Source organism: Aulostomus chinensis, chromosome 5, assembly GCF_037954235.1.
Source record: "Aulostomus chinensis isolate RoL2024-O1b breed Wild chromosome 5, RoL_Achi_v1.0, whole genome shotgun sequence".
NCBI lineage: Eukaryota > Metazoa > Chordata > Actinopteri > Syngnathiformes > Aulostomidae > Aulostomus > Aulostomus chinensis.
In genome coordinates, this window is record NC_141324.1 from 15,408,778 (window position 1) to 15,433,403 (window position 24,626).

General features: G+C 43.2%; 2 protein-coding genes across 8 annotated transcripts; both read right to left on the minus strand.

The window, feature by feature from the left end:
- Nucleotides 1-2,490: 2,490 nt before the first annotated feature.
- On the minus strand, nucleotides 2,491-17,539 carry LOC147261416 (phosphatidylinositol 4-phosphate 5-kinase type-1 gamma-like). Of its 7 annotated transcripts, none has more exons than XR_015115763.1 (18): nucleotides 17,186-17,539; nucleotides 12,532-12,560; nucleotides 12,333-12,422; nucleotides 12,093-12,223; nucleotides 11,886-12,003; nucleotides 9,787-9,939; nucleotides 9,095-9,394; nucleotides 8,812-9,020; nucleotides 8,647-8,730; nucleotides 8,148-8,196; nucleotides 7,911-7,995; nucleotides 7,658-7,834; nucleotides 6,402-6,558; nucleotides 6,264-6,326; nucleotides 5,649-6,171; nucleotides 5,154-5,188; nucleotides 3,961-4,047; nucleotides 2,491-3,876 (listed from the first exon to the last, which is right to left on the minus strand). XR_015115763.1 is itself a non-coding variant. In XM_086203407.1 (18 exons), the coding sequence occupies exons 1-18, from the start codon at nucleotides 17,283-17,285 to the stop codon at nucleotides 3,874-3,876; spliced, it is 2,430 nt and encodes an 809-aa protein (XP_086059533.1). In that variant the 5' UTR covers nucleotides 17,286-17,539; the 3' UTR covers nucleotides 2,494-3,873. The 7 variants fall into 7 exon arrangements, 6 of the variants coding, with proteins under 6 accessions (XP_086059535.1, XP_086059533.1, XP_086059532.1 ...); XM_086203407.1 differs by lacking the exon at nucleotides 5,154-5,188 and adding an exon at nucleotides 4,831-4,905 and having other exon boundaries at nucleotides 2,494-3,876; nucleotides 3,961-4,044; XM_086203406.1 differs by lacking the exon at nucleotides 5,154-5,188 and adding an exon at nucleotides 4,831-4,905 and having other exon boundaries at nucleotides 2,494-3,876.
- Nucleotides 17,540-18,881: 1,342 nt separating this feature from the next.
- LOC147261417 (phospholipid hydroperoxide glutathione peroxidase-like) lies at nucleotides 18,882-22,645 on the minus strand. The gene is made up of 7 exons (XM_086203412.1): nucleotides 22,536-22,645; nucleotides 21,739-21,833; nucleotides 20,979-21,123; nucleotides 20,519-20,670; nucleotides 19,991-20,015; nucleotides 19,839-19,898; nucleotides 18,882-19,610 (listed from the first exon to the last, which is right to left on the minus strand). The coding sequence occupies exons 1-7, from the start codon at nucleotides 22,599-22,601 to the stop codon at nucleotides 19,578-19,580; spliced, it is 576 nt and encodes a 191-aa protein (XP_086059538.1). The 5' UTR covers nucleotides 22,602-22,645; the 3' UTR covers nucleotides 18,882-19,577.
- Between the last annotated feature and the right edge of the window lie 1,981 nt (nucleotides 22,646-24,626).

The window sequence follows — 24,626 nt, forward strand, 5'->3', positions numbered from 1 at the left end:
CAGATAAACATCATGTGAAAATACCAGAGAGCCGTAATAGTCCAACCGCTTCAGGAATATTTGTTTTAAGATGCCGTGGTTGAGAAAACCATCCTGACAGTCGAGGGGAAACAGGTCGTTTTGAGTGAGCAGGGCTGGTCAGGAGACGCGGTACCACACAGGCCGCCGCACCGTCGCCGGTGTTTGGACTGCAACTCAATCTGCTCTCCCTGTGTACGCCTGCATGTGCTTCTGTGTGCTTGGTGCATTCATCCGTGTCATCCACTTTCAATATTTAGCCTCCATATTTGATGAAAAAAAAAGTGCCAGGCTGCATTTATTTTCCATTCCACTATAAAGAAGTTGGGCGTGAAAAAAAAAGAGAGAGAGAGAGAGAGAGAGAAGATGGGCGGGGACATGAAGACAAACCGGCACATAAAGTTTTTGTCCTTCATCAGCCCTCCACCATCCCTCCATCTCATTAAGGATGGATAGATGATCAATAGCAGAGGAGCAGTAGAAAGGGGGATTAGGATTAGAAATCGATGGCTTTGTTTTCTTCAGCCTGCCAAAGATAAACACTGCCTTAAGACACTGACACCGCAACACAGAGACTTTCACGGCTTCCCATCCGTGCGTGAGAGGGCGTGACATCCTCGCTGTGGACACACAGGCGTCTGCTCGCAGCCTCTCAAAGAGACGGGGAGCTAAAAGGGGAATGGGATCCGATTTGTAATCCTCGACAGGGACATCCAACCTGTCCTCCGATAGGCTGCAGCTCTCACTGAACTGCTCGTGACGGTTGGGAGCTGCGGCTCTCGTACCCGCAATCAGAGTGACTGCAGGTTGTCAGTCGAGCTGGTGAGGACTGATGAGGAGGCTCTCAGCGAAGAGGAGCGATGCTCCTCCAAAAACCTGAGTAGGCTGTAAGAAATATAGCAAAGCATTCTGGGTAGGTGAGGCTTCAGCTCCCACACAAACGTTTAAAAACATAACCCCTCGCTTTGATCTGTCTGCTCTCTTTTTATATCTTTTTTTTTCACAGGTGCACACACATCCACTCACACACAAGTGCACACACACACACACTGGTTATTCGTCAGTTGTGTTCCCTCTCTCTCTCTCTCTCTCTCTCTCGCTCTCTCCTGCAAGAACAAAGGCATTTGTTTGTGTTCCCCACTGATCAAAGCTTTCCTCTGTGACGGCCCATTTCACCTCAGGTACGGATGCCACCGGTGCATCATTTTTCTTTAAGTTCACGGCGTTGAAACACTTTATCTTTAGTCATTTGTGGCAGGTGCATTATGGGAAGTTTAGAGTGCTTCTTTGGACTGAGTGAGAAGGAAAAAAAGTGGCAAAGAGGGAACATGACTCCAGCAGAATGGACGACACAGGCCTAAGTCCTTATTTGATGTGGGACTTTGCTCTTGCATAAAACCCTAGACACACAAGGCTGAGGAGGGTCAAAGGTCACGTGATCCCATTTCCCAACCTCCACTTCACATCACAGGTGTAAACCAGGTATTTTCTGAGACGTTAGCACCCTCCCCCGCGGCCACAGATGATGTCATACGGCTTACCATCGATCTGTCTGTGTGAAACAAATCTGCTTTCCCTGTTTTTAATCAGTTGCACCTCTTGAATAAAAACAAAATTATGTGATTGAATCGTCAGGAGGACCAGTGAGTGCATGTGTGTGTGTGTGTGTGTGTGTGTGTGTGTGTAGTCAATACCACTCGCCAGGAGAGGGTCAGTTTCATGATAATTGGACCGGCAGCTGCTGATCCTGTTGTCCATCACACATTCCATCATGGAGCGACATGGCTGACTCGTCACCCTGAGTGACTGTCTTAACTTACCGTCTTGTGTGTATACCCAACTGCCCGTGTGCACGCACACACACACACACACACACACACACAGAGTAACCATGGAAACGTCTTCCTCTTTGTAGGTGGGACGCTCTTTGAAGGAAGCCAAATCTTCTGTTCCTTTCTGAGAGCCACACCTTCTGAGAGCCAGTACAGATTATTCGCCTTCGTTTAAATGATATTCTATATTTGCACGTGAGTCATCGCACTTTTATCTCTGCTTTCCAAAGTACATCCAAAATTCTGGAGCGTTTTCCAGTTTGGTTTCAAACACTTTTTCCCAAAACGTTTTGTGACTGACTGGTTCTCGCTGTTGAAGAGCAAATGAACACGTCCCTCAAGTCTGTGGTCACCGAGGAGCTGTTGAACAGATTCATGTCACAACTGCTTCCTCCTTCCTCCTCGATTGCTCTTATTCGTAGGCGACTTATCACTCCTCTCTCTCCTGCCTGTGTAAGAGGTAAGATGTTACCAATTGAAGCCACATTAATATTCAAGTGTGTTTTTAGCTGCTAAAATCATCAGCAGTTCATCGTCTGAGGACATTAGATGTCAGTATGAAGTGATTTGAGCCTCCGTTTGAATCAAACATGACACACAAGAAGTACATTTGGCCAGCAGGAAGTTTTGTATTATTCCATTTTACTTTTTCTGGTCAATCACAACAGTGCGTGAGCTCTCAGTCAGGATGTTTCAGGAGTGGGGGGCACATATGCAGACATCACAGTGCCATCTAGTGGGCCAATTAGGCAAATGCACTTCCATCTCTTTAAGAATCTGACATTCTTTGCCCCTCCTTTGATACTCTGAAGGAAACATATATTACATTTTTTTACACAATATAATCTTTATTTTCTTTACCACAGTGATCAGCTACAAACACTGTTGCCTACAAACAGGCAGATTAACGTCAGCAGACTCATCATCGGATACAGTAGCGCTTTTCAACAGTCACGTTCCTTCATTTTTATTTTTTTTTTTTGCAAAAAGTATCACCACGTATGGAAGACCGGTATCGTCTGCTGCAGCAGCAGACTAATTCATTCCTGTGATCCAGCGTCTACACGGGTCTCCTACAGAAAACTGAAGTTATATTCTGTGTTTTCAGTTAATTTAAAACGATTCCTTCGGCGTCATCGCTAACAAAGACAGTTCTGATATTTCATTTATCTCACACAACCAACATGCTGATACTTTTACGGCCCACAAGACAAATGGACATTACTTCCTTTTTTTTGGGGGGACGATTTAACGAAAAGTCCAGACGGAAACAAAATCGTATGTCTCTCAACTACACATCATACGCATGCAAACATGCCGACATGGAGACAAATGGGCACACGGACACTCACATGCATGTCCACACGCAGTATCTACAAATTTACAGGATCATGAATTTCTCTTTCTTTTTCTCTGAATCCTGAAAAGCTGCACGGCTGCTTCGTTTTTTCTTTTTCTGCTTCAAAAGTTTTAAATAAAATACGTGGTACGCAAGTTGTTGTTTTTTTGAGTGAGTGCATGTGACAAAAATATCAAAAACCTGTACGACAATGAGTTATATAAGGCATTTTCAACACAACCATCCACTGTCTGATCAGTGAGCGCACAGGACTGTCGACAACCATGAAATGAAAGATGAACAGAGTAACGTTTCAAAAGAAAACGGCCTTGTGTCCAGTGATAAAGTGCTAAAAATAAAATGACACGCAGCCTGGACGTGCTCTTCGCTGACTACATGTTCATCTTGCATAGCCGCAGCTGGCACGCATCACCACGAAACAGCCTCTAGGACTAAAACACAACCAGTGCTGTGTAGATTGTCCAAAAATGTATATTCCATGATTTTGTATTTGCATATCTTTAATATTTATGTTGAATATTCTATATGTATTCTTCTTGATTCATTTATGTATCTTTGCATATTTAATTTTTTTTTCTCTTTCGTGTTTTCTCTTTCTCAAGCTTCAGTATCATAAATAACATGGCGGCGACGGTGACTGGCTCCACCCATTGTTGCTGTCAGTTACTACAAGAGAGAGATGGAAGAGAATCAAACGTGAGAAGGATACGACTGACGAGATTTCAGATCATGAGCGAAGTCGAGGCTCACCGTCTCGCTCTCCCCGTCCGAGGCCCGAGCGGACTCAGAGCCGTAGTGCAGAGGTGAGTACACCCAGCTCCGATCCTCCTGAGTCTGCTATATCGTATTCAGCCAGCAGAGGGCAGCAGTGGGGAAGGAAAGTGTTCGGAAAGAATTTAATGAAGACATTCCTAAAAATCAGTTTCGTTCAAAGCTGCACTCTTGAATAGCTCAGGTTCCAAACATGTTACATTTTATACATCACCTCCTCTAAATATGTTTCGGCGTCCATATTGACATTACAATTTCATCTCAACAACAACAACAAGCAAATCTCAAGTGTTTGAGTGGGTAGAAAGATGACCTGATGTTCTGCTATTACAAAGATTGGTGTCAAACATGTCTTCATGACATGGATCATAAATAATCACAATTTTCTGCCAGAGTCAGAACACCTGTGTGTTCTGTCCCTAACATCAACCGAAGTAACGCACGAATCAACTTGACTTTTTGGTTTCTTCTAAAACGTAACCTGACACCGATCACACTCAGAACAATGGTGGACGACACATTTGGAACCACGTGCAAGTTGGTGCAGCTTTAACGAACCGGCGGTGTGAACACACTTCTACTTCTTGGCGCTTCCTGAGAGCAGCAGCAGCTCACCAGCAGCACACAGCAAACGCAGCCTGCTAACTAGAACTCTACTGTCTGTTTACTACGCCAGATTCATGCTGCGCTGGAATCCAAACGATGGCCCTTCGGAAGCTGCAGTTTTCACACACAATGCTCTTTGCAGGCTAATAAAGTTTGTTATGAAGCACTTCTGAAGATCCATAAACCCTCTATGGCTCATTTGCATCTGTGACAAATGACTCCAACTACCTTGTTTTGACTTACGTTATAACTGGAGCTAGAGTTTAGCTTACGACGGCCAAGAACTGGAGAGTACACCCAATATCTGCCATCTGCATACTGATGGGGAGACACACAAGAGCAGGAGGAAAATCATGGACAGATGAAGGAAGATGTGAGATGATAAGAGGAAATTAATGGAAAAAAAAAATCACACAAAAGGGAGAATTGTGGCGTGTGAATGCAGATGGACAGATAGGACCACATCATGCTACGCTGGTGGTTTTTGCTGATACATCCAAAAGCCTGACTGCTGGCAGCCTCATGCTTCATAGAAAAGAGGAAACATGCACACTCTCCCTCCTCACCATCATAACTCTATCACGCTGTCCTGACTGGGCCACTGCAGGACACCCAGCAGATCAATGAGAGAAGGGGGGGGGGGGGGGTTGACTGACTGAGAATTAGAGTGAATTTCATGTTTTTCTCATTTCATGTCAGTCCAATCTGAGAGGGACAAATTTTGGGACACATTTGTCATCCTCCCCAGAGCCAGGCAAGAAGTTAGATATCCTTTCTTCCTGTGAATGCTAGTTAGCTCAGCATAGAGAATGGTAGTGGATGGGCAAGTTAGCATCTCCCAGCTAGGCTACAGAGCTGGTGAGTTTCACCTCTTCAATGCACACAGATGTCCGTCTGTCTGGTTCTGAGGAGGATGGATAGGTGGTGGTAGTAAAAAAATTTTTTTTTAAGTTAAAAGTTGGTGTATTCCTTTAAGCTTGATATTTTGTTCACTGCTTTGAAAATAATCTTATTTCAAGAAAGGAAGGGAAGGGAAAAGAGCACAAACCAATGACACTTACAAAGTAGATGTCGGAGACTTGAACCTCCCCATCCAGCGAGTTGTGGCTGCTGGACACAGTCAGCTGATTGCTGGATGTGTGCGGGGCCTGGCGAGACACCTGAGGGCTTGAGGGCTGGGAGGAGGGCGGAGTGGATAGTGGCAGATGGTGAGAGGAATTCTGGGTAGAGGAGGGAGAAGGTGATGGGCGGATGGGTGTAAACGCTGAGGCTGAGGGGAGAGATGTTGCGCTCTGAGCTGAAGTGGGAGGTGAGTGTTTAGCAGCGGGATGAAGGACGTTAGAGGAGAGAGGAGAAGAGAGAGCGGCTGAGGGAGAGGTGAGGGGTTTGGTGGATGGACGGATGGATGAGGAAAGTGTGAGGGATGACTGGCAAGCAGACTGAGCTGTGTTGGAGGAAGCAAAGGAAGGTGGGAGGGTGGAGGAGGAGTGAGGTGAGGATGGAGACGGTTGATGGTCGGGTGATAAATGGCTGGGAGACATCATTCCTGTCATCTGCGTGAGCTCCGTGCTGGTAGGGATTTTACTGCACAAAGATAAAAAGGGTGTTAGACAGATAGTTACAGATGTGCTGTGATGTTCTGGCACGTGTGTGTGTGTGTGTGTGTGTGTGTGTACCTGAGCTCCACCTCCACCGTGATGGTGTCCTGCTTCTTCTCATGAACTATTTCTCGTGGTGACCTACAAGAACAGAGAGTGATATAACAAGGAGGAGGAGAACAGACGAATAAGGTGAGATTCACAGATGTTCCTCACCTTGCCAGGCTCGGGGAGTGTATCTGCCTCCTGTAGCGGGGGTGCTCTGGTGTATCAAAGGGGGTGGTGGGTAAGGAGTTGTTAGAGGAGAGTGTGGTAGCAATGGACGCTGTAGTGGCGTCTTCAAAGGAAGGAGGAGTGCAGGGCGGCTCTTTCCCTAATAATCACACAAGAGCAAGAGATAAAAATACTCCGGAGTTTTTAGAAAATGCAGTTATGATGATAAATCTCAGGAGCAGGAAGCATCCAGTTCTAATGCTCTATAAAAGAGCCCTGCAGCCCAGTTTTCAAATCTGGAAATGTTCTACAATCCACCAGATCTTTAATGGCATATTAATAAACAGGAGCAGTCGACGTAAATGTGAACCTGCAGAGACGGAGTGCCTATGAACAATCCATTCTCACACGTAACAATATGTAGACCAACAAATGTAAGAAATTCAAAGCAAATATTTAGTAAAAGCTTCAGCTATTATCCCTGTCAGGTGACATTAGATGATAAAACAAACAAAATTTACTTTTTCAACGTGAGTTGAGTTCCAGCGGACATTTTTGGCAAAATATGAAGCGAGGGACAACCTCCACAGGCATGCAGAGACATAAAATCTCCGTATTTATTCATGTAAATGACCTCACGGACCACCTGCAGCGCCTTCATACCTTCCATGAAGTCATCAAGGTGCTGCAATGTCAGCGTTCCTATCCAACGCATCCTGTTTACATTAATTTGCCAGATCAATAACCTACGGTGGCCTTGAGGTGCCAATCACGACTGCAAATAGGAAAACACGCGAGCGGCTGTAAATCAGCATCGATCGTCACTGATTGGACAGTGCATCCGTATAGCTGTTGTGTTGTCTTTTGTTAACTTTACTGGCAATTTGTTGTTGTTTTGTCTTGTTTGATGTTTCTTTTTTTTATTTGCTGTCGTGTTTTCAAATGTGTTGGTTTTTTTTCTTATTGTTGTGATTTGCACTTTACGGCCACCTTTGGTGTTGCTGCTTCAGTTGTTGTTCCAAAACACACATCTTCTCTCATCCAGCTCCAGTAGTTAGAGAGAAATCCATAAATTACTGCAGTGCAGGCGGTAGAGGATGATAGTGGGACAAGGTCAGAAAAACACAACTTAAAGGGAGAAATCCGGTCTTTCGTTTGTTCGATTTCATTCAAGCATCAGACATTCTCAGGCTGCTGACTGCAGGTGTGTTCTGTCAAGTTTTCCTTTTTCAGTTGCAGTTTAACACCGGTGTTCCTACCGCTGTCCTCCAGCATCAGGAAGCTGTGAGCTCCTCGTAGGTTCTCCAGGTTGTCCAGGTTTTCCTGTCTCTCCTCCGTCAGTGAAGGACGCTGTCCTGCTGGACCGACTCCACCGGCGCTGGACTTGGACATAGACAGAGCCCCTCGTCCCCTCTTAGATGGAGATGATCGCAGTGCTGTGGAAGAAAGAGGATGGTTAGGAGGAATTTCTTAACATTATTAAGTCTGTCGAATGTACATGTATGAACTCACAGCAGCTCTTCTTGAAGACGATGGTGCTGCAGAATTGGTAGAACCGTTCTGCATAGAAACCGGGTCTGTGAACGGACACTGTGTCCTGTGAGAGAGCAGGTGAGGAGAGGTGACTCACACACACACACACACACACACGAGTCAAAGTGTTTTGTGTGTGTGTGTTTGATGAAGGGCACAGCAGAGTTATAAAAGAAAAGAAAAAATCTGTTAGCAGTAAATGAGAGGACCACCTACCCCATCATGGATGAGTGACTTCCATGAGTGCTCCAGCTTCTTGATGAGTCTGTCAGACGAGACATTGAAATGATTTAGTTTGAACTCTTTAACTCGTTTACTGTGGTTATCTGGCAAGTCCAGTTGGTGGTAACAAATCCAGCTGCAACTTTGATGAGCATTTTAAATGATATTTACAGTATTTCTAAACCTGGGCCTTATTTTCTCATCTTTTTGGGTCTAAATTATGAATAGAATGTAAGTTTTGATGAGGACTAGAGGTGTTATAATCCCAATTGTACATGGGAAATTGATTAGCAAACACACACTAGTATGTTAGCATTAGAAAATAGTAGCTGCAGCCTGGCAACCCTTGTTGAAGGTGGACATACATGCAAGGTGGACATGTAAAGATTTCCTGGTGAGTTAAGACTCAATTATTCCGTGAAAAAGATGTTTACACGGGCATAGATGGATAAGAGTCCACACTCCAGCGAAATAAGGTGCATTGGATTCCTACCGGTAGGACTGCAGAATGTCGATGATTCCCACGAACAGCAGGAGGTGCTCTCCTTTGCCCCCCACAGCTGGAATACCACCCATGCTGCAGGTGAAGAGGGGGAGTTACCATCAGGAGAGGATTTAAAGTAATAGTGAGACCAAATGTTACAAGAGGAAGACGTACGTGTCATCGTGGTCGAGAGTGTCTCTGCACGTGGAGCCTCCCTGTATAGACTCCATGGCAGTGGAATACAAAGCTCTCTGAGGTGCAGGCCTCTTCTCATCCCCGCCACCTGCTGGTGAAGCCTGGAACTGTTGCTCTCTCTTAGCTTGAGTCTTGTTGTGGACCCCAAGCAACAAGCTGTAGTCCATGATCTTAAAACTCTCCAGCACCTGACAGGAAACACACACGTGAGCTTCCAAATCATTTCCCTTCATCACTTCTTCCCCTCCTCCGTCTCTCTTACCAGACAGTCTCTTTGCAGGGTTTTGACCAGAGCACTGTACGTGTCCTGGTCTAGCGTGAGTCCCTCAGGAACGTCACTCAGGAAGTCAAGGTCTTTGAAAGTAGGTCTGGACTTCTCCCGTTCCTTCTTGGATGCTCGTCTCTTGTAAGTTGAACCTTTCAGGTCAAACTTCAGGTGCATGCGTACAGAACGTGGTAAAATATTATTCATCACTACGACCCGGATGTTTTTCCCCCCGCACTGGACACAGTAGAGGCCGAAGAACTTTGGCAGCAAAGTCCGAGGGTTCTGGTTCAAGTTCTGGAGAAGGAAATAGAGAGGAAGAGAGTACATTATACTGCATGTTTGATATTGTGTCTGAGTTTTGGCTTCAGAATCAATCACCTGTCAGCCAGTGTGACTTCAGGTTGTTTCCTGTGTACATGCTTAGCCTATTAGAAGCACTTAGTCCAGGTCACCGTCAGGTACAAGCTCTGATCTATGACAAAGCCACGGGCTGGCGTCACTGGTGGCCAGCGCCAGGAGCTGGATAAAGAGGATCAAGAAGACTAGAAGTTTCACCTCCCGCTTTGCTCTTGTGCACAAGTGCGGAAATAACCACCTCTGCAAACCTGCACAAAAACTTGTTTCCCACATTTCCTGAGTGAAATATGCAAAAAGGTTCTAAAGAGGGAGTTGCTACTGAGACGTACCATGTAGTAGCCAGGAAGTAGTTTCTGCAGGAACTCCGCCTCCTTGTGCTGGACAGTCTTGATGATGAACTCATCATCTCGGGTTACGTAGAAAATAGAGCCACTAGCTCCTGGATTTGTTAGCTCAATCAGTGGCTCATTACACAGCGAATACTAAAGAAGAAGGACACAGAAGGACAATTCCAGATTCAAAGGTGGACCAGGGCTGATTCGCACTGAATCAGACGGTGGGTCAATGTTTGGGGCAGTCATGCACATGTGAAATGGTTTGCTAACTGCCAATACATCCAAGAGAAGAAGAATGACAGTGTTTATTGGTCAGAAGTGTTTGGGGACAGACTAAGAGAGAAAATACAGGAGGAAGATGGAGTAGTTGAACAGTTGCATATTTCTACTACTTTTTTCCTCAATGCAAACTGCGTCAGTTCTCACACATCCCAAAATGCAGGGTACACCTGGTTACAGGTGCTGATTAGTTCCAAAAATGTGGAGTAGACACTGGTAGATGTTTCTGATCACGTTCACAACACAAACTGCACCAGAATTTATCCGTAGCCTCCTGAGACCACCTCAGTTTGGTCTGTGTTTGATGTGAACCCCTGTATGACCACTACGATGACGCCTGCCACAACAAACCGCACCGAGAAAGATATCGGCTTCAAAAGCAGTTCAGTCTGGAAAGTTTCCCCAAAAGCTCTAAAATACAAACATAACACAGTCATTGGAAAAAAATAACTATTTTACAGAGTGCATGCATGAAATGAGTACTAAAAAAGGTGGTTGTTGTTTACCCACTACAAGATTGGTAATCTGCAGCAACCACTGACTACAAAAATAGTGTGTTTATGTGTGTGGTTGTGTTTGTGTGTGTGTGTGTGTGCGTGTGTGTGCATGTATGTGTGTGAGCACAAAGAGCAAACAAATACTATTTGTGCATTCATTCATGTCACTGGATTTTGACTGTGTACATGCTGCTGGTGGCGTGTGTGTGTTTACAGCAGCATTTTAACATCTATTACATGACATAGAAAAGCTCAGCCTCAGCTAGCAGAAGTCATGGACGTAGCAGGACAACTGACACTGGCTGTTCTAGTCTATTATGGTGCTACATGTGTATCCCACCACAATGAGCACCTGCTGACTGTCTGCCGCCACCACTTGGAGATTAAAAAAGAAAGCTTTAGTCTGCTAATCTCCCACTGCCGCAGGTAAGCTTGTACACGTTACTGAGAGCACTGATACGTCTCTGCGTGTGTGTGTGTGTGTGTGTGTGTGTGTGAGTGATCACCACATGTGTTTGCCTGAGTTCCTAACACAAAGGTGTTTCTTGATGATAATTTTGAAATGCCTAAGTTTACCTGTGGTATATCTTTGTGAATATTTACAGCTGAAGTGACAGATATTGATTAGTTAACATGAGAGCACTTCAACAACAAACAAAATAGGGCTTCTGAAGTACGAGCAGAACAATTATGCATGATGTGGTGTATTTATGCAGGTGGCCACCTCCCCCTGGTCGAATCAGGGTCAACAGGCAAGCAGAAACGGCATATTTTTTCAGGCTAGCTATCATCCTCACGGGTTCCCTCCGTCGGAAGCAGGACGGATTTTATGTTTAAAAATCAGTTCTTTGGAAAGCAAATGTCTATGAGACTTAGGCACTGTGTACATCGTGATAATCTTCACTTTTACAGTTTTTTACAGTTTTTTAAGCAAAAATAAAAGCCCGCTAACGTTATGCTATGCACAAACTATTCAGCAGACACATGACTTTCATGTCACAACAACTAGCTTAGCACGTCAGTTTTCCGCATGATGTAGTTTCATTTTGGAACAATCACATTGAATTGAACATGTTTTATATTTGTATTTTCCTACCTTTTGTACATCTTTTGAATGTGGTTTTGTAAAAGCTAATTTAAAAATAAACAAAAAAACAATTGAGTTCGAGAGGAGAGAACCAGGTGGTCACCAGTGCGAACTTACCTCCAGGTTTTAAGACTCATTCCTATGCTACTACGTGTGGCAGTCAGAGCAAAAACATAACTTAGTACATACATTTTGATCTAGACACAGAGCAGGGAATGTAAATATCTCACCAAGTAGTCATCTGGCCGGATCCCAAACAGCTCCCGGAAGTAGCGGAAGGCCACAGGGGCGTAGGTTTTAAACCTGAAGTCTGGGAAGTGATGAGCTGGAGTCAGGTTACTGCCTTCACTGTGTGGAGCAACAGAGAGCGTGTATCAAATACTTCACACATGCAAACACCCCCAGAAACATGTGAACTGCCTGTCAGGCTAAAGCACCTTGGGAAGAAGATGCTCTCAACCACATAGAAGTCTTGCATCAGCACGTCTCTCTCAGGCTTTGAGCTGAGGTTGCCAACAGTGTAGCCAATACCCAGCTGGATGGCCTCTTTTAAGGCAGAGGAGGTGGTCTGGAGGCGCAGGAGAGGAACAATAGGATGTGATGTGTAGGCAGCTGGTGCAAACATAGAAATGTACAAGCATGCTTCAAGGAGAGAGGATGTGATTAAGAGAGGAAACCTTCTTGTATGTTGTCTCTCCAGAGGCATCGACTCTCCTGTGGCCGATCTTCTTCTCATGAGCTGCACCTGCTCCGAATGGGGATGGCATCTGTGGCGAACAGTCACGGTTAATAACAATCAACACCGACCGAAAGACACAAAGAAAGCGAGCAAGCAAGGTGAACCAGCCTGTGCAGTGAGACGAAGTGTCGCCTCACCTCTGTTATCTGAAGCTTCTTGGATGGATCTGAAGACAAAGAAAAGGAGATGACACATTTAGAATAAGGATTCAGCAGGTACCGCCACCTGATGCATCGGACTCATAAACCCGGAGGACCTTCGTGCTGGGCATGGGGACCATTTAACGCTGATCTAAACACATTGTGATTTCTGCAACGTGGGGCTTCTCAGACGTAGATGCAGTTGGACGAATTTGACGAGATAACGTGTTCAAGTTTTACCCGTGCTAAATGACTTGCTGCCTCACCATTACATGAGTCCGTAAATTGCCAAATGAACAACGGCTGTCACTCCTCCATGTCATGTATGTCATTACAGGAGGAAGCAACCGCAGCTCAAAATCTCTTTGGATTCAAAGAGCGGAGAAGAGATGATGAAAAAGGAACTGAGATGTACAGTAAAGGATTGTGGAGACAGCAGATCAGAAGGGAAAGAAAGGAGTGAAGAAGGAGGAATGAAAAAGGAGGAGCGGGTGTCAGATAACAAATTACCTCTGGTGCATCCTAAATTTATGATCAGAACCTCTTTATCCATGTTTCCGCATTTTAACACGAATCTTTGCTTCATTTTAGGTGGTGATAATTACTTATCGTCAGCATTTGCTGAGCTGTGATTTCAGAGTCAGGACAATAAAATTAGAAACAAACAAGGATGTAGCCTCGATCATGTCTTGCAGAGTTTTAGGCTATCTACTACTTCAAATGTACATGAAAATAACGCACGTACATTTAGGGAGTTAGCAACCCTAAACTGTATTATGTTGCAAATGTAGAGGGTGTGCAGCCCAACGCTGATATCTGAAAAGCTTTTCAATCTTTTTTAGTCATAGTCGCTGTGGAAACAAGCTAGCAACATGATCTGTAGCTGCTAGTCATTGATGACTACAGCTGGTACGACACAGGACTACTACTACTACTACTACTACTACTACTGTTACTGCTATTACACTGAAGAGAAGATGCGCACATTTATACGTGACAATTCTGGATTAACCGGTTTCACACCAAGCTTTGTTTAGTATGTTCTTTGTTTTGTTTTGTTTTTTACTCCCAGCAGCTAGTTAGCCAAGTATGCAAATTGAACCATAGGTAGACTTGTGTAACTGGGCAAAACTATTTTCATGGCATCACATTCCCAGTCTGGAAAATAATTTAAGTGTGTAACTCTTCAAGATATATAAACTTTCATTTGTAAACATTTAATGTCTCATATTATTATTATACCTCAGTATGTTCCCTAATGTTGTCTAGGTGATGAGAATGGGATCCTAACAATGAAAATTGCCCTTTAGCTCAAGGCAAAGCTGAGCAGATACACACAAGACAAGCATGAATTTACACACATCGTTGAGTCAGAGCCCGATGTTGAAAGTGCAGGAGAAGCTTTGAACTGGTCTTTGCATCATTGAGGTACATAATCAAAATCAAATAATCATGAAAGTCTCAAACATTAACAGACGAATAGAAATTGGGAAAAAACAAAACAAAACCGGCAGGACCTCTGTGAAAGATTAACTCACCGGCAGAAGAGTTCAATGTTTCCAAGTTACCAATTGTTTGATAATCCTGAAACTGGAGAAAATGCAGAACTTCCTGTCTAAAGCAAGTCCTGACATGCAGCGGTAAACCCACTGATGGTTTGGGTGTGTGTGTGTGTGTGTGTGTGTGTGTGTGTGTGTGTGTGTGTGTGTGTGTGTGTGTAGTCAGTTTTCTATTCCTGGATCAGTCAGATTTGTACCGAGAATGTAAAACTCGATTGGATTGACTTCCTCTCTAATCTGAGCACTGTCATTGGCTGAAGCCTCCAGATCACATTCCAACCAACCACACATGAGGATTACACGAATCTTCCCAACACACATGAAGGATGCAATTGGATTATGCTTGTACATGTTAGTGTAGAGTGGATGGAAGTCAGTGGGAAATGAGGCAGTTCTTACTGCCTGACAACACAACACACACGCTGATGTCATCTTCCTGCTAAATTTCAGTGCTTAAAGAGTTGACATGATGAATCTTTAAACCATACTAAAGCAAAAAGAACTGATTGTAGATAATCTGATGCAAACAGAATGCACTGAAATTTTTTACTTGAAACTACAAATGTAAAAACTGGTTACGGCCCAAGAGAAAACCTTCATTATTCGTGAATTATCTGGAGTGATGATTGTCTCCATGAAACTGAGAGCTATAATATTGCATGCAGGAAATCAACTCTTCTTCCCTGGAAACAGGAAGTTGTGCTGTGCTCTCACTGACAACTACTGTTTAAAAGCAACAAAGAAGAAATGATTGGTATTAAACATTTCTAACAGGGCGGTATGCCAGCCATCCATCCTTCCATCCATCGTCTTCCGCTTATTCCTGTTAAGAGTCGCGGGGGGGCTGGAGCCTATCCCAGCAGATACGGGTGAGAGGCGGGGTTCACCCTGGACAGGTCCAGGTCGGTATGATTTCAGCTCAATACGATCCAGCTGCTGATGATATCACACGCAAAATTTATACAATAAAAAACAACTCACAAAAACCTACTTTATCGTCATTTGCTAATTTTATTCCTGAAGCAGGCGTGCCAGGGTGAAAATGACCAAAGACAGACATGTCATGGGAATTTCAAAATAAATAATCTTTAAAAAACAAACAAACTGTACATCAATTTTAAGATGTTTCATAGATGCAACTGGGTAATAAAAAAGATGTAGATCAATGTATGTTCCCACTCTTACCACATCTACTACTGTCAAGGTGTACGATGAATACAAGTTTAATGGCTTCAATCGCTAGATGTATTTGTTGATATTTTATAAGGGTTGAAGTTATGAGCCAGGTCATACCACATCCATACAGGGCTGCTGAATTTTAACACGCTGGTATTGGATCAGTACTTTTAATCCATACGGAAGTTCAGGAATCTTTAAACCTGACTAAACCGGTTTAGAGATGAATATTCACCACAATATCAATTATCCATCCATCTTGAACCACCTAACAGAATTTGAATACATATGAGGGGAAAAAAAAATTCTTCAGTTCCTGGAACAAATGTACAAAAACGAGGGAAATTACACAATTTTTAAGTATTTACAGAATCTTGGTAACAAATGTACACTTGCAAATCCACCAGTAAAACAGCGCAAATCCTAAATTTGAGGTTTCTTTTATATGCCCTCTCGTGCAGTGACAGCTGCTGGCCACACCTGTAACAGGTAGATTAACGTCATGTCAAAGCCAATCAAACCAAACAAAGGGAAGGAGCATAAACAAAGAGCGGGATTAGGGTCAGACTAGAATAATGTGCCACTGAGCTGCAACACAACACACAAGGACAAACACCCAGATTACTGTCTGATAACCCAGCTACCTGCTCGTCCTCAGCGTCAGACGGACAGTTCAAACTGCTAACAGATGTTTGCTGACAAAGTGTCACAAACTCTGAGTATATTACAATGCAGTGTGCTATGACTTGAAGCGCGCGCGTGTGTGCCATATTAAAGAGGATTAGATCTCTCTCTTATCAGCTGAGAAAATGGCGGCTTGTTGCTGTGACATTAATGTGACACCAAACAGTAGATTTGGATGCCTGAGGCTTTCTGCACATCCCGTGTAATCTGGTGGGTTTAATGATCATGTATGCAGATTCCAAGATGCCAGTTTATATTTCCAATTTAGTACTTAGATATTGTTAACAAGCCATCATATTTTTACTATGATGCCCCCCACAACAGTTCTTGGAATTGATAACAGCGAGGTGGGTGGGGTGGGGGGGTGGGATTAGTAAATGGTTTATGGTATTATTACGTAAGGCACTCTTCAGATTTAGCATGGAAGAGGAAGAAAGAATGGTAAAGATGATGTGGAGCAAAACGCTACTAGACAACGACATAGACTACGACATAGATGACAGAGTACTATGTAGAGTACTACACAGACGACTAGATAAACAACACAGACCACTACATAGAGTACTACACACACACAACAGACTACTGCGTAGATGACAGACAGACGACATAGACTACTACATAGATGACAGACTACTACACAGATGGCATGACGACTACATAGACGACAGACTACTCCATAGTCTTTGTAGATGATGACATAGACTACTACATACACTACTGCACAGATGACATAGACTACTACATAAATTACTGCACAGATGACATGGACTACAGCATAGACTACTGCATACATGACATGTACTACATGGACTACATAGATGATGACACAGACCACTACATAGACTTCGACATAGCTTACAAAGGTGTAACTCATGAACTTGTGCAAAGCGTCTGATGACATCATCGTCCACATCTATCAGGCGCCCGTTTGTCTTTTCCAGGATCATCAGGTGCACCTCGTATTTCTGACACTGTTACCTATCAATGCATGAATTATTCATTACACATCTCAGCTTACTCAGGTTTTAATGGAAAATACTCATCAACAGTCTACTTTCCCATCATAGGTGCATTAACACAAGTGTGTAATAGTGCTGCGTGCCTGCTACTTCGCCTCAACTTCCTTTGCACCTGCAGGGTTAGCTTCAACATGAGGGGTCTCAAAGACGACCACCACCCCCCCCCCCCCCCCCCCCCAAAAAAATGCTCCAACTGAAGGACATACGCACCGGTGTCTGCCAGGTCCAGGTGCATGTGCAGACTGGGACCAGCTCCTTCGCTGGGTCTTGACTCATCCCCGGTAATCGCAGTCCCCCCGTCCCCGTCCATCTCCCGGACGGTTCCACAAGCACCAGCACCACGACGCGCAGCCTCCTCAGAGAGAAGCAGATGCGGACGCTCGGACTCGACACCGTGTCATCTCACATACTGATGTCGTCAAGTATCACAGACTACATGGCGCTGAAATGTCTCTCTGTGGCTGTTAATTGGCGCAGACTAGGTCAGAGTCAGCGGCGCCGCTGCTATGCGTCATTTCACTGGCCGCCGCTGGCAGCTACTAGCGTCCTCGCGGAGGAGCCGTTACAGCGTGACGTCATTTGTCATCCGTGACTATTCGAGCTCTACAGCTAATGTTGCTAGCGGCTACACTCCTACACGGCGACGAAGCACGAATGTTTGTTTCATTTATCACTGTGTGTTTGCGAAGCAACACCGCTTCCGCTAAAATTTATGTGGAAATTGATGGGAAAAAAATATGTCACGTTCCATAAATGCGAGTTTATTAAAAAAAGGAATAGAAAAATATAGTTATGTCTTAATTCTTTTGTTTCCTGGTTTCTTTTTTTGTATATTGTTGGAAGTACAAACATGCCAAACCAGAAAACTTAATTCAACAGGGGTCGGATCTCAGTTTGAAAATAAATCAGTTGATCATTTAAATTGTTAAATAGGACAAAAAGAAATTCACCACTTTTCTATTTGTTGAGTTTTAAATTGTTGCTATACAGCTTTTGTTAAAGTAACGGTTAATGATTAGAAATTTCAGATGTATGAAAAATGAAATTTAGCATGTAACATGGCTGCATTCATGATAAAGAATGATGTGCTCGTTAGGAGCTGTAGTTCAGAAACCAGATATTTTCATTTACATAAAATTTACTTATTTATCAAAAGATTTTGTGGCTTCCACAATGTAGCTGCGTGTTTAATTTGCTCTAGCAACCATATTGGATTATTAAACCATCTCTTGATGGATTGCCCCATACTTTTAACAATTGTTCTGCAAGATATGGCACTTCATTAGAGAAAAGGACAATTTGAAATTCTCACTTCTTGTGGAAGCCATATTGAATTATTAATATTATAGCAAAATCTTTTATTTCCCTTGTGTCTCGATGAATTTTGGGCATGATGTTTTTCTTGAAAGTGAGGAGAGGTTGAGCATTGGTGTGAGGATGCTAAATTCAACCCATTTCTACATTTACTTTCTTTATGAAATTACAGTTTTACATGAGGAAAACTAAATGCAAAGGATTATAGTATTTACCCAAACATCCATTTCGTACTTATTTTTTTCTCAACCTTGTATTTCAATCAATATACCCACAGAAAAACACATTTTAAAACTTTGTTGTTTTTTTTTATAAAGTCATTTGAATGCTGTGATGTTGCGCCTACTTGAGGTATCAAAAAATGTTGGCCATGGTTGCGTCAGCACAAAAATAGATGAGAAAATGAGGAGGGATCTGCACTCAGATGTAGCTGGGCTGAAAGAGGCCACAGGCTGAGGGGGATGCACTTCGTGTCTGAATAACATAGCTCGTCTCAACCTGCGGACTTTTCAGAATAGCCAACACACTGAACTGATCTGTCATAAATCAAGCAGTTGAGCCTTATTTTCGCTCAGGTTGGATGTAATAAGTGCAACTAAATGAACATTTAATGACCAAGACAGGTTTAATCTTCAAATTTCATCACATGATAAAACAGAGTCATTCACCTTGGGTACAGTAATGGGCCCCTCAGCAACTTAAGTGCAAATATCAGTAGCTGTGACATATAAATATGTAAATGCACAAACAAATGTATCATCGCACAAAGGAGGAGACCTCGTGGATTTTTAGAAAAAGAATGGCTGCTGTGAGTTTGGAGTTGTAGGGACGCGCGGATTTATCCAGAACTACTGAGACCTGCTGATGTTTGCCGTCAACCTACTGGCTCGTAAGCTGACGTTGACCGACGCGTCGGCCGATGACTCTCTGCTGATGTGAAAGGAGGTTAAGTGAAAGGTTATTTTGTGAGTTGGTATGATTGAGTTTGTTTCTGTGGCATGAAAACGGAAATACACACAAAACATACTGACACTGGTACCGGTGCTGGCTCTGGTAATTTAACATACGATGTGAATGGTCTGTAGCAAAGACTGCCAATGATCCGCTCATATGGTCCAGTGGAGTTCTGGTGTGGAAGGTTCCGAGGGTTAGTTGCACGCTAAGAACATCAGACCTGCCCTCCCCAATGTTGGGTTTACAGACAGGCCGTCACTGGTCCAGACACCCACACACCAGTACCCCGATGCCCATATGAGAGACCCGGAGTTCAAGATAGGCAAGGAAGAGATTACAGGAAGGAGGGCAGGTCCTTCTCCACCACCTAGAGAGAGAACGGAACGATGAGCGCAAATAGAACACAGAACCATGAGCAGACACCCAACAGTCCCAAACCATTTCATTTGACTGGTTTGCTCTCATGTATGAAATTCCTTTTGTTTATCTACCCTTTGCAATGTAACTGTTTCCCATTTTCATTCATAGTGAAGGAGGTGCTCCCGCAAAGCATCAGTGTTCCATATACACAACTACACTACATACTGCTACTTACTCTGGGATCGTCTGTCGGCCCGTATCTCTTCACCACCTGCCCTTCTCGATTTATAAGAAACTGTAAGAGAGTAACATAATGATAGTCTAACAGTAATAAATACAGAAAACACATGCCTGAACTAAATAGTGCCAACTTTGGTGACAAATTACCTTTGTGAAGTTCCATTTGATGTTACTGGGAAGAGAAAAAAAAAGAAGTTACAACCGCAGGAAGACAGTTGCTACAAAAATAGCTACAACACCTCCATAAATACCATTTCCTCACCCCTTCATCAACTTCTGTAGACTTTAAAGACTCTTTTATTCTTAGTGGAACACAAAAGAGTGTTCCATCAGCCTGAATTCAAGTTGATTAAATGTCAAAAGTCACTATTTTTAGATTACTGATTTCTTATCCACTTCTTCTGGCATGCTCCCCCTGGTATGAATTGCTAGGACCTGCTCAGGCCTGGTACTACACTGCCTTCCCTTGTACTCAGAACACTCACTGGAGTGCCTGCGTGTTAAAACCAGTAAACCAACTCAAATCATTCATGTTACAGGGCACATAATGTGACGAGGGCGCGACACCAAACTGGTTGCCATGAACCTCAGTAGCAGTAGCACCACTGCCTCTGGGACAGGCCCACGTCAAGGCTTTTACCAATATCAGGATTTGTTTAACTGAAGACAACTTACTTTCCCAGGGTCCCTTTTCCTTTTGGCTGGGCTTTCATCCACTTCCAAAGAGGGTGAGCGCCGTCTCCGTTCACCTCGATCTTACTGAAGAGGTCAAACTCTGCATTGTAACCTTTGGCAAACTCTTTGATCTCAGCCTCAGTCCCCGGCTCCTGGAGTTCACACACACACACACACACACACACACTTTAAAAAAATACTAAAAATGAACAAACTTGCAGTAAAGGTGGTAACAAAAGCTATATTTTGCATTTCTTAGACTCATGTTGTAAAAATCTTGAGATGGGATGAATGCAACTGTCTGAAACTGGCCAGCTTATCTGAATTCCCGGTCATTTAAATTGCCTTAATACCATTTCAGTTTATTCAAAACAAGGAACACAAGGATGGAAGTAGGGCAGCAGTCCAGTGTTGAGTAGCGACTGAAACATTTGTCTGATCTAGAGCACCACACGTTTACCTGTCCTCCAAACTGGTTACACGGGAAGCCCAGGATGCGTAAACCCTTCTCAGCGAGGGAAGCGTGCATTTCCGCAAGCTGAGTGTAGTTTACTTTGGTCTTTCCTCATTTGGAGGCTACATTTACGATGATGCAGACGTATCCTCTAGCAGGGATAAGGAAACAGAGCGAGACAGAGGTTCAGAAAAAACCCAATTCTTTCACATTTATCACATGGCTTTAACACATTGATGCGGTACTGCTGCTCTGTTAAAGCCTGCTACCAAGCTCTCCTCAGCTAGAACACAAGGATTAGGGGGTGAAAGCTGGCCCATTTGATTTGGTGTTTCACACCACTCAGGTTTCAGTTTTGGTACATAGTAGCAGGAAGAGCGGGCTGACGAAACCAACATACACATTCAACCAATCACGATCATACAGCTTATATTCGATACGTCAACAACATTTGAATCCTAAATTGTCTTTGTCATCTATAGTTTCAGTACATTACTTATTCTAAGTAAAGACAATTATGACTTTTAAAGTTTTAATATTCTCACCTCACAATTATGTTCCATTAAGTAAATCTTCCACAATGCATGATGAAGTCTTAATAATTTCTACAGCACACATACATTTCAAAAGGATCGAAATGAAGGCATATTAAAAGGCTGCATGAGACTTTGGCCAGGAGGCGAACAACATGACGAAAAGAGGGTTGGTGTTCAATGCACTTTCCCCCTTGATTAGCATACAAGATACTGTGCATATATGTATTTACCTGTATTTCTCCAGAGATACATCGACACCATCAATGTCCTTAGCAGAGAACTCATAGATGGACTTGGCACTTTGCCAGTCACTCACCTGTGCACACTTCACCAAAAGAAAGGAGACAGTTAGTGTGTGACAGGGGAAGATAAGAGATAGGAAGTTCATAAATGCAGACCGAAGTGCAACTTCATGCTCAAAGTGAATCAGCTAAACTGGAAAAGCCAGGAAGTTCGTCAGTTCACTGTCACAATCTAGTGACTAATCATCCCCCCACCTTTGCTCTAACAAAGAGAAAAGGGAGAATAAGAGTGCCAGGTGCTACTTCGCCATGAAATATAAATAGTTAAATATACTACAGGCAAATGAATAGCTCAAATATGTGAGTTTATCCTAATAGTATGTTGAAATACAAGGCCTGGTTTCAGGATTATCACCCATCATAATCAGCTGCATTAACGGGAACTGCCGCCCCCACCGCAGATTAAAGCTAGCACAGTTAGCCAATATTAACAACACTGTCGTAACAGGGAACGGCAGGCATGAAGACTCCAATTTATGGGATTCAGTTATACTTTAAATGCAAGCGTGAACTATTAAACAGCACCGTCTCCAATCATTTAACAACTTAAGCTAGCAGCCAATTACAAAACAAGCTCAGTCGACATCGGACCCATTTAACAGTTGCACTGCGTTTAAATTTAGAAGTCCCCCACGGGGACACAGGTATTATTTAGCTTTTAGCGGATAAATTAACAGTTCCTCTATCAGCGTTGATATAAAAGGTTGCAGTGTAAATGTACGTACCATGGTTCGGATGACGCCTCTGCTTCCCACCAGACCCACTAACACTGACGACCTCAAAAGCCACATGCTAGTGAGGACTGTTACGTCATCTCGCAGCCCCGCCCCCTTTACGAACACTACGCACGTGCCCTCAATTGCCGATAATACAAATTCTTACAGGTCTGTTTAATTGTAATCCTTTTGTTTTATTTTATTCTTTAAACTTGTATTCCAAAAAGGTTCATTTCAAGTTTAATTTGTACACTAGCACACCGTTTTTGCTGTGTGTGCTGGCTTGAGGGCACGACTGTCATAGTGAAACTGAAAATCCATTTAAAAACATAACCTTTGGTGTTTTATACATAGAAAGACCCATGATTCAAGTGTCTCATCTTACACTAAGACTATGTGTACTATGTGCACTTTTGATTATCATAAGGCAGCATTTAGAAAACATGAAAGTCATGAAATACTTGAGGCAAAGTCTTCTTTTAAAAGGGTTTTAAGTACGTGCAGCAATAAAAATGACTTCGTGTAATTGCTCTCAAATTCCACTATTTTTTCACTACCTTTTGCAATGTGGATTTACCAGTTATTTTGAGTTACTTGAACATTTTAATTTTAAGTGAACTTTTTACTCAAGAATATATGAATATATGAGTGTATATAAATATACGTAAATACAGTACACATACAAGTTCCAAGGTCCAAAGAATACACTTTGATATGTGAGTAAATTCAACATACACTTCTGTCTTCTTTTAGAATTTCATGTCTTTTACTTCTACCAGATGTGGGTATTTCTATTTTTACATAAGAAAAGATGCTGGGCACAACTTCAAACATTAGGATTTGCCTTGAACCTCAAAACCCATCGACGAGGCGTTAGTCATGTGTAATACTGGTATTTCTCCAACAGAGTGCGCTATCTAACAGGAGAAGCTGTTGCTTCGAGCTCATACTGGGGACTCAATATGAAACTTTTGAGATTGATGGATTCGAGAATTCAGCATAGAACCAGTTGGGCTTGTAAAAGCTGAAGGCAGTTTTATGAATATCAGAGTATGGGAGTATGTAAATTCTCAGTGATAACCTCTGTGTAACCCACACTCCCAGGTTGTGTGTGGCATTTTCTATCAGAGATTATGTTTGAAGATAAGACGACATTTGTGTGTTATTAAAGGGTTCGAACTCAGCATTTTTATTAATACTGTGGCTCTGCATTTCAATGAGGCCAAGGACTTCCTCTTTTCTCATTCTTTTCTGGGACAACACTTTGAAATAGATTTAGACACTTAGAATGGTGCCACGATTACAGTCCCCTCAATCACGTCGTGCTTCTTTAATTGGATGTATTCCCTGCTGGAAAAGGATATTGGACTGGGACATAACACACAAAAGTATCATTCGAAGATTTAACAGGTAGCCAGTTTAAGAAAAAGATTCATTTATTATTTAGAATTTTCCATCGGTAGCACAGAAAAGATCAGCAGACCACGGTGCACCCCCTCACATTCGTATTTTACCGTTAGCGTTCTCATTTAGGTTTATATTGAGTTTAAACAGCCAAAAAAAAAAGAAAAAAATGTCGTTATTCTGTGTTTTGTCCACCCGTGTTGTCAGGTCAGATTCGGCTCAACGCCGTTACCAACCACCTGTGATGCATCGAAAAGGAGGAGTCTACCTGACAAAGATGTCTTTCTGATGTTACGTTTGCATTCGGTTCACATATTTTTATCCTCTCTAAAGTATGAATGCACTCCCATTGGTCTCCCCAAAAAAACTTCTCCGGCGTCTCCAAATCATCCACAACTCTGCTGCCAGAATCATCACATGTAAGAAATCCACCGACCACATCACACCATCCTCATTCAGCTCCACTGGCTACCTGTCCATCACCGAGTCCTCCTCCTCACATTTAAACCTCTCCATAACCTGGCCCCCCAATATCTGTCTGACCTTCTCCACCCCTACACCCCCTCCTGTGCGCTGCGCTCCTCCTCGGCTGTTCTTCTGTCTGTCCCCACCTTCAAACTGACCACTGTGGGAGCCAGAGCCTTCAGCTGCTCGGCACGGTCACCAGTCCATCACAGGACCAACACATAGAGACAG

Coding starts and splice junctions, on each gene's coding strand:
- LOC147261416 (XM_086203406.1), bottom strand. CDS start 17,285: ATGGACGGGGACGGGGGGACTGCGATTACCGGGGATGAGTCAAGACCC. Junction 9,395..9,786: donor TACTTCCTGGCTACTACATG/GTACGTCTCAGT, acceptor TTCCTTCTCCAG/AACTTGAACCAGAACCCTCG. Junction 6,172..6,263: donor ACGGTGGAGGTGGAGCTCAG/GTACACACACAC, acceptor ATCTTTGTGCAG/TAAAATCCCTACCAGCACGG.